Genomic DNA, 14,805 nt, shown 5'->3' with positions numbered 1-14,805 from the left:
ATCCTTTTTTAGACTTCCGTGTTTTATTGCATGCTGTTTCTTTAGTATGGAAGGCTCTTAGCATCAATACCACTCACAAACCCATTCTCCAGGCTAACTTTTCTTTCAGGACTCAACTCAGAGAGATGTTCCTTCCCCTCCTTCCTCCCCTCCCCTGAAATCTGGGTTTGGGTGATCTTCTCTGTCTTCCTCTGTCTGGGCTACTTCAATCATAGCACTCTTTACCATGCATTGGCATTATCTGTTTACATCTTTGTCTCTATCCATGAGGGTAGTATGGTGGAGAAATGTGGACATATTTAAAACTATAATAATGATAATATCACTAATATAATGCCAGTGACATACCAGACACTGTTATAAGTGCCTGCTATATGTTAACCTATGTAATCCTCACAATACTGTGGGGTGGGTAGTTATTACTGAAATTAAATTAAAAGGACTTGGTGATGGATTAAATGTGGGGTCAGAGAAGAAGGAAGAGTCTCAGTTGACTCATAGGTTTCTGACTAGAGCAAGTGGGTGAACTGTGGATGAAAGTGTCATCCACTGATATAAGGAGCACAGGAAGAACACGAAAAAAAGGAGTTTCAGTCAGAGGGAGGGAAAAGAAACTTCCAGTTTTGGGACTACTACTCCTTTGTCCTTTTTTCCATAACAAATATTCTGAGAAGCTTCAGGAATAATGTGAGTAACACATCTTTCCTTCTAATTGACAGGCATTTGGAAACACCACTGTCCATCTCAGGAAAGCACACTAAGCTTCCAGTATATTTTTATTTATTTTTTTATCCTCACCTGAGGACATTTTCCCATTTTTTTGTTCAGATAGAGTGGGAGGGAGAAAGAGAAAGAGAGAGAGAGAGAGAAACATTGATGTGAAAGGGACACATGGAGTGGCTGCCTCCCGCATGATTCCAACCAGATCCAGGGACAAATTGCAACCGAGGTACACGCCCTTAGCGAGAACCGGACCCGGGTCTCTCTCTCTCTGGTCTGCAGGCAGAGGCGCTAACCGCTGAGTCAAACTGGCCAGGGCAAGCTTCCAGTATCTTTTTGTTAGCTTGCTAGGAAGGCTATGTTCTTGAGACCCTGGCCTTTCTCTCACCTTATGTTCTGGTTTAAGTCTCCCGGAAGACAGCGAGGACACTATGACCTTGCATCATTCAATCTGCTGGGGTGCTTGTGCCTTCTGGCTCTCATACCCCTCCCACAGCAGGTGTGGGCACCCCTCCACCCTGCAAGATAGGTGTATTGGGCTCTTGGGCTTGTGATCAATTGTTCTCAAAGACCCTGCCTGAGGTTGCTGCTCGATCAACCACTGAAGGGATCAACAGAGACCCATCATTTGATCTGGGTTACTCTTTTGAATATGTGATTCTCACTGAAGACTGCCAGACTTCCAGGGCCCTCTCCATTTTCTTTTGCTGGCACATGACTATTTTATTTAATTTATTTTATTAGTTAATTAATTTTTGTTACAGATGTTTCTCCTTCTTCCCCCACTGATTCCCCCCTTCCCCTCCCTCTCCACCCTGTCCCCAGCTTTGTTGTCCATGTCCATTGTTCATGCATACATGCATATAAGTTCTGTGGTTTATCTCTCCCCCACCACCCCCTCTTCTGGGGATTGTCAGTCTGTACCCCACTCCCACATCTCTGGGACTACCCCATTCCTCAGACTGTTATGTTCATTATATTCCAGAAATAAGTCAGATCATATGATACTTATCTTTCTCTGTTTGGCTTGTTTCGCTTAGGATAATACTTTTCAGATCTTTCATTTCTCACCACCAGATGGCCTCAATATTAATTGGACCTGTCAATCCTGGCTACTGTGAGGCAATAGCGCTTATTGGAAACAGCTGGGACAAAGGGATTTTCTCTCAGGCTTGTGTAAACTATGAATTAGACAATAAAATTAACTATCCAACCTTTTCTCAGACACTCCCTTTTCCCATCCGGGTGCTGGTAACTGTCATGGAATATTTCCAGTGGGCTTTGCAGGAGTAATTTCCTCAGATGAAGACATTTGGGTACACACAGCCAATCAAGCAGCAAGTGCTTTTCGGAGCCATATCCTACCTGTAGGGGTCGTCCTGACCACAGGACAAGATAGACAAAGCATTTGGGAAGTTCTCCAGTAGATTCGCCTGGTGGACAGAATTCACAGTGAGTGCTTTCTCCTGGCTGAAGTTTAAACGTGGCTCAGAGAAAGATATTACAATCTCCAATATGTTTCCTACCCTCATACCCTAGGGTAGCAAATTACTCCCAGTTATTCATGCATTTGTCCCCTTATACTCCCACGAAGGCTCCAAAACTGTCCTTCAACAGAGCCTGTTTTATGAACTGACTAAAGGTACAAAGAACTCTGCAGTTAAAGTGCCCTTAGGTGCCAATGCCTTCTCTCAGCACCTGGGTAAGGAAGAATAGCATCAAGAGCAATGTTATTCACATACCCTCTATGCTCTTAGAACCCTGGAGGTTTCAGATTAGCCAAAGAAGTATGTTCTTATTGCTCCATTTTTGTCTGTTCTAGTCACTGAAGGGAGATTTTCTTTTCACTCCCTTCTGGGTACTTTCCCTCATAGGTGACCAAGGCCTTTGTGTCATCACATCTCACTTAGAGCCTGTCTCATCTGGACTCCAAAACTCATATCCCCCTTCTGTCCTACACCCCCAAACCAGGGCTATTTTATCTGTAGCACACAAGTTGCAGATATGGAATGCCATATCTGGCTGATAAATGAAAGCATATTAAAATAAGACAGCCTACATTTTATTATTATATTTTTATCCTCACTCGAGGACATTTTTGCATTTATCTTCGGATAGAGGGGGAGGGAGAAGGGGAGGAAGAGAGAGAGAGAGAGAGAGAGAAAAACATTGGTGTGAGAGAGACACATCACCTTGTTACCACCTGCACCACCCCAACTGGGGCCAGGCACAAACTGCAAGTGAGGCATGTGCCCTTAGTGGGAACTGAACCCAGGACTCTCTGGTCTGTGGGCCGACACTCTAACCGCTGAGCCAAACAGGCCAGGGAAAGACAGTCTACATTTTAATCTTTCCCCTTTGAAGAGAAATTTTACGTTCAAGATAATTTTTTGCAGAGGCAATGGACAAATTGTGAAACACTTTGGACTAACCCACTGACACTAGCATTACCAGGGTGAGTTGGGTACATTTTGGGGATGAGAGTCCTTCCTGATCCTTTTAAATCAAATATTTTACTTACTTACACTTACACTTATTGCAAACCCTCGTGACACTTGGTTTTGACCTTTTTTCTATTCTAATTTTTAAAACCTCCATTTTATCTTTTTCTAGAAAGTGGCACTAATTATTAGGAACACTGCTCATTTCCTCACTGCAGCAACTCTACCACTTTGGGACAGATAGCTCAGACACTGGGCTTTGTCAAACTGATTACTTCTAGGATTAGTCCTAGTCCAAGTCATTTCCTTAACATAACAAAGGGCTTGTTAGAGAATGGTCAAGCTAAGACCTGACCCATACTCAGAATCCCATTTCAGGTTTCAAGTGTCTCCAGTATTGGACCTTAATTATGATCACTATGGGAGGATGAGGGCAAGAATTTTTAGTTCCAGGAATTACAGTAGTCTGTTTTCAGTTCCACTCTACAAGATCCTATAATGTTAAGTAATCAGTGTGGCTCCAATTTCTTCACAATAGAGTTGATATTTTTAAAGCAGAGATCAGAAATATTTTTAAAGATAGAAAACCATTTCCAGGGAGGTGTGATGCCAGAACCAGGCTAACATATTTAATATTATAAATGTATAATATATTACAAATATTCATGAAGCCCAGTGTCTCCTGCAAGTTTACATTCCATGAATGTTTCATACCCCACCCATCATAAATAGTACACTCTTTGAAATGACATTTGACTTCTAGCATGAAATGTTAAAAAAATTCAGGTCCTGAAGCAATTTGGCCTGTTAGACTGAGAGAAGTTAGAACTGAGTGCTTACCACCCACAATTCCTTTGGGGTAGGGAAACAACAAAGGTACACATTATTGCCCTACTATTAGAGATTTATTTCCTTAGGTCGGTGATTCTCACTGCAGCTGCACACTGAAATTACCTGGACATCTTTTCAAAATGATTGATGCCAAGTGCCATCTCCAGAGATTCTGATGGTCTTATCGTGGGGCCACAGCAAAAGTATTTTAAATAGCTTTACAAGTGCTTGTAAAATACAGCCAGAGTCAAGAAACACTGCTTTAAGTTAATGAAAATGAAACTGAATATTCCTTACTTTAAGCTATGAATCATTTTTGTCTTATGACTTTGTTTAATTAGATTGTTTTCTTTGTAGCAGTATGGATCATCCCACTAAGGGAATGAAACTTTGAAGATTAGGGGAAAAAAGCCAGAGAGGAAGGTATGTGGTTATGGACCAAAGAAAGATGCTGAGCAAAGAGGACAGCAACAAGAAGTGAAGTACAGACTCAGAAAGGGAGATAAAAGGTAGTGAAAACAAAGGTGTACACTCCAGGACTTTGCTTTTGGTTCCTGTCAAAACATATACAAACTCAGATGAGGCATGCTGGGACCTCAGTAAAATGAGTCAGAATGTGGGCAGGTGGGTGGTGGGGAAGGGACAGGCAGGGAAAGTGAGCCATTGGTTAGGCTGTGCTCCCAGTATGACTTCTGGTAGATCAGTGTGCAAGTGTTCAAAAGAGTGTGTGGTACTCACTTACGCTTGATACAGCCAATTGTTGGTATCTGAGGGCACTCCAAGTGGTAGGAGGGATGTGACAATAGTAGTTGTGGAAGAGGAAAGAATCTTAAAGTAAGATAGACCTGTTGTCCACTTTATCATCCATTGAGAGCAGCCTCTGGGAGCATGAGAAATAGGATTGAGTATGAACATAAATAGACAGAGTCTTAGGACTTTAGCTAAGTGGCCTATGGTTCAGGGCACATCTCCGGTCCCATCAGAAAATGGGAGATATGGTGAAAAACTGAGCCAGAAGCCAATGAGTATGGTTTGGTCTAACAGAGCAGTAAGGAAAGTTACAAAACAACAGATAAAGCACAAAACAGATAAAATCTCTTGCTGATTTTCTAGCTCCTCTCAATTGATAGGACTGAGACTGCTAAAGTATTCATAGCTGTTATCAATCTTGACTGAAAAGGCACTAAGTTTTTTTTTAAAAAATAGTTTTTAATTCTCCACAAACCATATATTGTTTTTTCTCACCTGAGGTTATTATGCTTTATATTGATTTTAGAGAGGAAAAGAGAGAGAGAGAGAGAGAGAGAGAGAGAGAGAGAGAGAGAGAGAGAGAGAGAGAGAGAGAAAGAGAGAGAAAGAGATCAATTGGCTGCCTCCTACATGTGCCCTGACCAGGAATCAAACCCACGACCTTTTTGGTGTATAAGACGACACTCCAACCAACTGAGTCACACCGGCCAGGGCAAAAAGGCACTAAGTTTTTTGTGTGACATCTGAGAAGAGCTGGGGAAGGTAGGCCTTTCCTAGTCTGCTGGATATAAGACTACTTCTTAACACTGTGGACCTCCAAGCAAACATTCAGAGAAGAACATTTTATGATATAAAATACACTGAAAAGGTATCCCTTAATTTGGAGAGACCTGACAATATTTGGAAGTAATAGAAATAGTTGAAATATTATTTTTGTGTGATCTGCTCACAATAACAGTGATGAGAGTTTCATGCGGTGATAGCAGTGAGAGATAGTGGTGGGAGGAAGGGGAGAGAAAGCCAGCCTTCAACTGGCTGGTATACTTTTCTCTCTCTTGTAAATTTATATTTCCAATTAGGAAATAATACTGGTACCTTATAGGAGTCAGAAGGACTGCCTTTCTCAGAACTGGGTCTAAAATGTGCTTAAATACCAAGACAATGATAAAACTTCATAGTAAAGATGATAACAATAACAATAATTATGGTTGTGAGCTCTTGGGAGAGGAAACAACAGGGATGTTGTTAGATGCTACTATAGAGACAGTGAAAGCATGATAATACCACTTTACATTTGAACAGCTCTCTACAGTTTACAAGGTATTTACATATAGATAATCTCATTTAATCTTCAGGATTAGAGAGGAGATAGGTATTTTCTTTCTTTACAACACCTGTGAGTCTCACATAACAAAAAGGTAGGTATAGGCATTACTAACACCAAAGAATGGGGTAAATGAAGAAGTCCCACAGAAGGGGGGGTGGCATTCAGCCTCTTACAGATTATTAGCCATTTCTTTAAACTTCAGGGGCAATTACCAATAATCTTTATTTCTGACAAAGTCAAATAGGAGAGATATTAATAAAATCAAAGCCTTCAATTTGTAGTCAGGGCTGCTGTGTGTGTTTATGTAGGTTGTGCCCTACACAAGCAAATCTAACTAAGTGGGCATGAGGGCCAAAATCCAATTCACTCTCTGCTTCTTTAACCATGAGCCCTGATGGAGGTTTTGATCCAATGGGACAAAAGAGCATCCATTCACCAGGCAGAGCACCTGTGGGATTGCAATTACCCTGAATATGTTCTTTTGCTAATTCTCACAAAGGCTAGCAGGAGGCCCCACTAAAAAAGCTCTTTAGAAAACTTTTCAAATGGCTATTTAAAGCCCTCCTCCCTTCTCCTCAACTTTTTGCTTATCAATGCTTGGTTGATTGTGAAATCCTTTTAATTGAGGCTTACCAGGTTGTCTAACAATTTGGGGATTCCTTTAAGTCCTTCTAAATTGGGAATTCTTCCTGACAATATGATGTTCAGTAAATTGGACACAATCAAAATGGCCTTCTTTTTTTCTTCCAAAAATTAGATACCACATTACTATCTTATTGACAGGAACCTGGCTAGCCTCTTCCCATATACTGAAAATTATTGTGCATAAAAAATATTAACTACAGTGATAATAGCTAATATTTATTGAGAGTTTATTGTGTGCTAGTCATTTTGCAAGGGCTTTGCATGAACCATCTCATTAAACTTTTGCAACATCCTTACAAATTAAGGCTGATAACTATTTAATGCACTTTATTGAAGAGACTTCTGATGCTCAGAGGTTAAATAACTTGACCAATGTCACAGTAAATGGGAAAGCCAGTATATACATTCAGGTTGGTCTAAAACAGTGATTCTCTCTCTTTTGTTTTTTTCCCTTTCTTTTAAAATTTTATTTATTTTTTTTTACAAATGTTTCTCCTTTTTTTCCCAATTGACCCGGTCCTCCTGATCCCGCCCCTGCACCCATCCCAAGCATTGTTGTCCATGTCCATCAGTTATGCATACATGCATATAAGTTCTGTGGTTTATCTGTTCCCTCCACAACCCCCCGGGCCCCTTCTGAGGTATGTCAATCTGTACCCTACTACTGTGTTTCTGAGTCTATTTTGTTCATCAGTTTGTTTTGTTTATTATATACCACAAACAAGTGAGATCATGTGATATTTGTCTTTCTCTGATTGGCTTGTTTCTCTTAGGATAATATTCTCCAGGTCCCTCCGTGTTGTCTCAAAGGATAAGAGATCTTTCTTTCTTACAGCTACATAGTACTCCATTGTGTATATGTACCAGAGCTTTCTTATCCATTTGTCTACTGATGGACATTTGGGCTGTTTCCAGATCTTAGGTATTGTAAATAGTGCTGCTACAATCATGTGGGTACATATATTCTTTCTGATTGGTGTTTTAGGCTTCTTAGGGTATATTCCTAGAAGTGGGATCACTGGGTCAAATGGCAGTTCAATTCTTAACTTTTTGACAAAACACCTTATTGTCTTCCATTGTGGCTGCACCAGTCTGCATTCCCACCAGCAGTTAGCTAGAGTCCATTTTTCTCCATACTCTCCTCAGCATTTGTTGTTTGATGATTTGTTGATGGCAGCCATTCTGACAGGTGTGAGGTGATTCCTCATTGTTGTTTTAATTTGCATTTCTCTGATGATTACTGATGTTGAGTGTTTCTTCATATGTCTCTTGGCCATTTGTATGTCCTGTTAGGAGAGGTGTCAATTTAGGTCCTCTGCCCATTTTTTAATTGTGTTCTTTGTCTTCCTTTTGTTGAGTTGTATGAGTACTATATACATTTCGGATATTAACACCTTATTTGATGTTGGCAATTATGGTCTTCTGTATAGTAGGTGCCCTTTTCATTTTGATGATTGTTTCTTTCTTTTTCTTTTTTTTTTTTTTGGCACATGCCCCTAGTGGGAACCGAACCTGGGACTCTCTAGTCTGCAGGCCCACGCTCCAACTGTTGAGCCAAACCGGTCAGGGCTAATGATTGTTTCTTTTGATGTGCAGAGTTTTTAGTTTGATGTAGTTCCATGTGTTCATTTTTTCCTTTGTTTCTCTTGCCTTAGTCATTGTATCAGTGAAAATTCTGCTGTGTATGATATCTGAAATTTTGTTGCCAATATTTTCTTCTAGAATTTTTATGGATTCATGAGTCACATTTAAGTCTTTTATCCATTTTGAGTTCATTCTTGTGCATAGTGTAAGTTGGTGGGATAGCTTAATTTTTTTGCATGTAGCTGTCCAATTTTCTCAACACCATTTATTAAAGAAGCTTTCTTTACTCCATTGTGTGCTCTTGCCACCTTTGTCAAATATTAATGGAGCATAATGTCTTGGGTCCATTTCTGTTTGTTGTTGTTGTTGTTGTTGTTGTGTTCCATTGATCTATATGCTTGTGCTTGGGCCAGTACCAGGCTGTGTTAATTACAGTGGCTTTATAGTATAACCTGATATCTGGTAATGTGATCTCTCCTACATTGTTCTTCTTTTTCAAGATTGCTGTGGCTATTCGGGGTCTTATTTTTGGCTCCATACAAACTTTTGGAGTATTTGTTCTAGTTCTGTAAAGTATGTCTTTGGAATTTGATGGGGATTGCATTGAATCTATAAATTGCTTTGGGTAGTATGGAAATTTTAATGATGCTAATTCTTCCAATCCATGAACATGGTATATGCTTCCACTTTTTTATATCTTACTCTATTTCTTTTTTCAATGACCTATAGTTTTCTGCAAATAGGTCCAGTACTATGTTAAATAGGAGTGGTGACAGTGGGCGTCCCTGTCTTGTTCCTGATCTTAAGCAAAATGCTTTTAGTTGATGCCCATTGAGTATGATGTTGGCTGTAGGTATTTCATATATGGCCTTTATTATGTCAACATAAGATCCCTCTATTCCCACATTGCTGAGCATATTTATCAGAAATGGTTGCTGGATTTTGTCAAATGTTTCTTCACATTTATTGATAAGATCATATGGGTTTTGTCTTTTATTTTGTTTATGTAGTATGTCATATTTATTGATTTGAGGATATTGTACCATCCTTGCATCCCTGGGATGAATGCCACTTGGTCATGATGAATAATTTTTTGATTTTCTAATATTTTGTTAGAAATTTTGGCATCTGTGTTCATCCAGGATATTGGCTTGTAGTTTTATTTCCTTGTAGTATCTTTATCTGGTTTTGGAATTAGGATTATGCTGTCCTCATAAAATCTTTGTTTGGAAATCTTCAGTTTTCTTTGATTTTTTTTGAGTAATTTGAGGAGAATGGGTGTTAGATCGTCTTTGAATGTTGGGTAAAACTTCCTTGTGAAGCCATGCAGGCCTGGGTTTTTGTTTTCTGGGAGTTTCTTGATTACCTCTTCAATTTCCTTAATTGTTGGTCTGTTGAAGTTTTCTATTTCTTCCTGGTTCAGTTTTGGGAGACTGTGTATTTCTAGAAATTTGTTTATTTCACCTAGGTTGTCCAACTTGTTGGCGTATAATTGTTCATAGTATGTTTTGATGATCCTTTGTATTTCTGCGGTGTCAGTTGTTACTTCTCCTCTTTCATTTCTGATTTTGTTTATTTGGGTCCTCTCTTTTTGTTTCTTTGTGAGTCTGACTAAGGGTCCATCAGTCTTGTTTGTCTTTTCAAAGAACCACCTCTTTGTTGCATTGATCTTTTACATTTTTTTTTTTTTTTTTAGTTTCTATGTCATTTATTTCTGCTCTGAGCTTTACTATTTCTTTCCTTCTACTTGCTCTTTTTTTTTTTTTTCTTTTTTTGTCTACTTTCTAGATCTTTAAGTTGTAGGGATAGAAAGTCAATTAGGAATTTTTCTTGTTTCTTGAGGTAGGCCTGTAGTGCTATGAACTTCCCTCTCAGGATTGATTTTACTGCGTCCCATAGATGTTGTGTTGTTGTGTGTTTGTTTTCACTGGTTTACAGAAAGTTTTAATTTCTTTTTTGATCCCATTGGTAACCCATTTGTTGTTTAATAACATGCCTCAAAGTATTTGAATATTTTTGTTGTAAATGAGTTCTAGTTTTATGCCATTGTGATCTGAAAAGATGTTTGATATGATTTCAATTTTCTTGAATTTGTGGAGACTTACTTTGTGTCCTAATATGTGGCCTATCTTTGAGAATGTCCCGGGTACACTGCAGCTTTGGGGTGAACTGTTCTGTAAATATCAATTAAGTCCAAGTGATCTAGTTAGTCATTTAAGGATTCTGTATCCTTGTTTGCTTTTTGTCTGGAAGATCTATCCAGTGTTGTCAGTGGGGTGTTAAAGTAACCCACTATGATTGTACTGCTATCGATCTCTCCCTTGAAGTCCTCCAGAAGTTTTTAGATATATTTTGGTGCTCCCGTATTTGGTGTGTATATGTTTATCAGGGTTATATCCTCTTGTTGGATTGATTCTTTTAATATTATGTAGTGACCTTCTTGGTCTCTTACTATGGCCCTCATTTTGAAGTCTATCTTATCCAATATGAGTATTGCTACACCAGCTTTTTTTTTTCATTTCCATTTGCTTGGAAATTTTTTTCCATCCCTTTACTTTCATCCTGTGTGAGTCTTTTGTTGTGAGGTGGGTCTCTCGTAGACAGCATATATATGGTCATGGTTTCTTATCCAATCAGCTACCCTATGTTTTTTGATTGGAGTATTTAAGCCATTTAAATTTAAGGTTATTATTGATAGATACTTATTAGTTGCCATTTTTATTTTATGCCTGTGTTCCTCTATCTCTCTGCTTCTTCTTCTTACAACAGTCTTTTCAGCATTTCTTGCAGTGCTGGTTTGGTGGTAATAAATTCCTTTCTTTCTTTTTTTTTTTTTTTTTTTTTTTATCTGTGAAGCTCTTTATTTATTCTTCAATTTTGAATGATAGCCTTGGTGGATAGAGTAGTCTTGGATTCAGACCCTTGTCTTTCATTTCTTTGTATAATTCATGCCACTCCATTCTGCCCTTCAGTGTTTCTATTGAGAAATTAGCTGACAGCTAATGGGAGCTCCATTGTAGGTAACTTTCTCTCTCTCTCGCTTCCTTTAAGATTCTTTCTTTGTCTTTAATGTTTACCATTTCAATTATCATGTGTCTAGCTGCGGGTCTCTTTGGGTTCATCTTGCTTGGGACTCTCCGTGTTTCCTGTGCTTGTGTGACTTTTTTCTTTAATAGTTTAGGAAAGTTTTTGGTCATTATTTCTTCAAACAGGTTTTCTGTTCCTTTCTCTGATTCTTTTCCTTCTGGTACTCTTATGATGCTAATGTTGTTATATTTTGTACCATCCCAAAGCTCCCTTAAACTCTGCTCCTGCTTTTTATTTTTTTTTCCCATTTGCTGCTCTATTTGGGTGTTTTTTTCTACCTTGTCTTCTAAGTCTCTAATTCAGTCTTCAGCTTCTTTTAATCTATTGTTGAATCCTTCTAAGGTATTTTTCATATCAGCTATGTCATTCTTTATTTCCTCTTGATTTTTTATTCATAGCTTCTTCTTTTTTTAAGCTGATGTAGTTCCCACTGAGCTCTTCATAATTCTTATTATGTTGCTTGTAGTTCTCACCAATTTGTCTGAGCAAGCTTATAACCATTGCTTTGAATACTTTGTCTGACAAATTGCTTTCTTCCATTTCATGTAGTAATTTTTCTGGTGATTCTGCATTTTCCTTCATTTGGGTGTTGTTTCTTTGTCTCATCATTTTAACAGTCTGGTAGTTCTAGGTCTGGTAAGGAATGTTGTGACGTGTAGGCAGGTTGGTGTGTATCAAACAATGCTGCTGTGCCTCCTGGACTGTTTTGGTGTATGGTGCCTCTTGCCTGCTGTGGGTCCTGGAGTATTGATAACTGGCAGCTGGTATTGGTCTGTCATGCAGGTCGTGGCTGCCTGAGATTTACTGCTGCTTGGGCTGGGGAACCGCTCCTGATCAGCCTCTGCTAATGCCACTGGGGATGGGTCTCCCAGTTTGTGCTGCTACTGCTGCTGCTGTTCCCAGGGGGTGCTATCAGCTTCCAATCCTCTGCTGCTGTTGATGGCTGGGGATCCTCTGTTCCTGGTCCTTTGCTGCTGCTGGGGGAGGGGCTCCACTCCAAATCCGCTGCTCTAGGTTTCAGGGGCAGGTCTTGGCTGCCCAAGTCATGCTGCTGCTTTGGGCTGGGGCACCACTCCTTAGCATCTGCTGATGCTGCTGGGGATGGGTCTCAGCTGCCAATTTGTGTGGTTGATGCCTGGGGATGAATGTCAAATCCCGAGCCCCTCATTCTGGAGGTGTGTCTCAGCTTCCAAGCCTTGGCTGCTGTTGGAGTTGGGGCTCCACTTCCACCCAGTCACTGCTGCTGTAGGAGAAGGTGCTGGGCTCTCAAACTGGTGCTAGTGCTGCTGGGGGTATGTCTCTATTCCCAAGCTCTGGTTGCTTTTGGGGGTGGGGCTCCACTCCACACAGTCACTGCTGCTGTGGGAGATGGTGCTTGGATCCTGAGTGGTTTCAGCTACTGAAGCAGGCACCTTGATAGTGCCACTACTCTGCACTGCTCCTTGTTGGCACAGTGTGGTCCACTAGTCCAATGGTGCAAGGCTGTCTGGTGGACTCACATCACTCAGCCCTAGCTGCTCCCTGCTGCCTCCTCCCAGGGAAGACCATGAGTATTAAAAAATGGCAGGGCCTCCTGGCAGCACAGGGAGAAGCTTTCAGACGAGCTTCTTACCGTGATAGCCAGCTGCTTTCTGTCCACAGCAAAAGAACCTTCTTCCCTGCGTTTCTTCACTGCTCGAGGTTGGTTGTCCACACTCACATTCACTCACACTCTCTCCCACTCATTCACACTCTCACACACTCACTCTCACACACTCACTCTCACTCTGGTTGTGCGTGTCACCATCTTCTAAATAAAAAAAATAAAACAGTGATTCTCAAACCTAGGAGTGTACCAAAATCCCCTTCAGGGCTTGGTAAAACACAGATTGCTGCATCTTTCCTCCATAGTTTCTGGTTTAGGAGGGCTGGGGTAGGACCCCATAATTTGCATGTCTAAACAGTTCACAGTGGTGCTGATGCTACTGGTCCAGGGTCCATACTTTGAGAACCACTAGTCTAATGAAAAACTTATGCTCTACTGCCTCCTGTCCACTTGAGGTATGCCCCTAAAACATACTCATTTGAGATCTTGTGTTCTGTGTATGATATATAATTCAGCACTTCAATTTTTTCCTTCATAATTTTTGGATCCACTGGTGAAATGTTTTAAGTGCCTCAGGGTACCAGGCCCTGTTTTCCTAACAGTGATAACAATAATGACACTGATAAAGCAATGGCCAAGAACCTTAGTCCTGATAAGGAATTGGTATAGGATTTGTTATAGATAAATGTAGGTAAATATAAATGGTGAAAGGAAAACTTGCTCTCATAAATGGGTCCACTATTAGTAATGATATAATTATTGAAGACCCAGCACAAGAAGACATCTCTAAACATCTGGGCTTCCTGCATTTAAGAGGCCTTGTTTGTATAGTAGTTTAGGAAATTTGAAGAAAACATATGTTGCAAGGTGTGGAGAAATATTAAAAACTTATCTCAAGCTGAGCAGCAATGTGAAAGCAATATATGCACTTGCACTTGCACTTGCACTCGTATTGGGTGTGAAAAAACATGATCTAATGCACATAGAATGGACATTGACTGTAATATGTGTCTGACATCATGCTGAGCTACTTGGACCAGTTCATCATTACTGGCAGCTAAGTAAGTGGTGGTCTAAGGACTTAAAGTGAAAATGTGTGGGATGTCCTCAGCCAATAGAAACAACCATATATTGCTTGGTGTAGTGTTCTTAAAATATTCTTTGAAGGCCTCTATACTGGTCACACTGTGGTGGGGGCTGATGGGGGGGCTGGGAAACATGCAGATTCTAGACTTTCCTACCCTTTTTTAAAATGTATCCAATTTATAGACTGGGTGGGGGAAAACTGAGAGGAAGAGGATATGAATCTACTTATTTCACAGTATGGCCAGATAGGGTATGTCCTGGAGAAATGTGAGACTTGGGATAAATCACACTGCATTACCCCCTCCTCCCCTGACCTGCCTCCCCTCCCTTCTCTCTCTACATTTGTTAAAATAAAATAGGTTAAAATAGATGTTAGTGATAGGCAATGTCACAAAATGTTTAAAATGAAGAGCAAGGGCATTAGAATGGGGGTTTAGAGCAATACTGTAGGCTCACAATATGAAAATGACTCTTAAGGGCTTCTTTAGCAGATACTAGTGGAACTATTTCCATCTCACTAGGTCTGAGACTGGGCCCAGGTTCCTCCACTAAGTACAACATAGCTAGTAATATGTGAGGAATTAAAAAAAAGTGAACTTTGCCTTCTGAGAAGCATAGTTCCTCTATCTCAAGAAAATATTATACAGAATATTTTAATATAGAAAAAGAAGTAGGAGTTGATTGAATTGACTTGGTGATTGACTTTTCCTAGAGTTTCATGATATTTCCTGTTGCTAGTGTTGAGGGTA

General features: G+C 40.0%; 1 protein-coding gene across 1 annotated transcript in view; it reads left to right on the top strand.

The window, feature by feature from the left end:
• Positions 1-1,078: 1,078 nt before the first annotated feature.
• The window catches only part of GUCY2F (guanylate cyclase 2F, retinal), a 203,578-nt gene continuing 189,851 nt past the window's right edge, over positions 1,079-14,805 (top strand). The window contains 4 exon segments of the mRNA XM_036270053.1: positions 1,079-1,231; positions 1,234-1,415; positions 1,776-1,999; positions 2,002-2,172. Of these exon segments, the coding sequence (XP_036125946.1) occupies positions 1,079-1,231; positions 1,234-1,415; positions 1,776-1,999; positions 2,002-2,172 (730 nt within the window).

This window comes from Molossus molossus, unplaced genomic scaffold, assembly GCF_014108415.1.
Source record: "Molossus molossus isolate mMolMol1 unplaced genomic scaffold, mMolMol1.p scaffold_m16_p_2, whole genome shotgun sequence".
Taxonomy (NCBI): Eukaryota; Metazoa; Chordata; class Mammalia; order Chiroptera; family Molossidae; genus Molossus; species Molossus molossus.
This window is presented reverse-complemented; position numbering and strand designations above follow the sequence as displayed.